Here is a 417-nt window from a genome sequence, read left to right on the forward strand (position 1 = left end):
AATCTTGGAGGTCAATTGGAAGTTGCCTCCCTTTGGCAGGGTGAAAATCAATACAGATGGTGCTGCTAGAGGCCATCCAGGGCATGCTGGAGGGGGAGGAATTTTCAGGGATCATAATGGCTTGTTCATGGGTGCTTTCTTAGGCTCACATCATGGGATGGCACACAATTTGGTTAGAATGTGACTCATTGTTGGTCACAAAAATTCTCCTAGGATCTATGGTGATCCCTTGGAAATTAATGTCAACTTGGAGGTCATGTAAGATCCTCATGTCTTCAATGGATTGTTGGATAACCCACATCTATAGGGAGGGAAACCAATGTGCTGATTCATTGGCAAACTTGGGAATTGACCAAAAATGCTACACTTGGTGGACTCATCCACCTTCTTTATTGATTCCTCATTTGTATAGGAATA

The 417-nt window shown here is 43.2% G+C and overlaps 1 protein-coding gene across 1 annotated transcript in view; it reads left to right on the top strand.

The window, feature by feature from the left end:
• Positions 1 to 184, top strand: part of LOC109332473 — a 2,789-nt gene extending 2,605 nt beyond the window's left edge. Inside the window, exon 2 of the mRNA XM_019567454.1 lies at positions 57 to 184. Within this exon, the coding sequence (XP_019422999.1) occupies positions 57 to 184 (128 nt within the window). The remainder of the gene's footprint in view (positions 1 to 56) is intronic.

This window comes from Lupinus angustifolius, chromosome LG18 (assembly GCF_001865875.1).
Source record: "Lupinus angustifolius cultivar Tanjil chromosome LG18, LupAngTanjil_v1.0, whole genome shotgun sequence".
Taxonomy (NCBI): domain Eukaryota; kingdom Viridiplantae; phylum Streptophyta; class Magnoliopsida; order Fabales; family Fabaceae; genus Lupinus; species Lupinus angustifolius.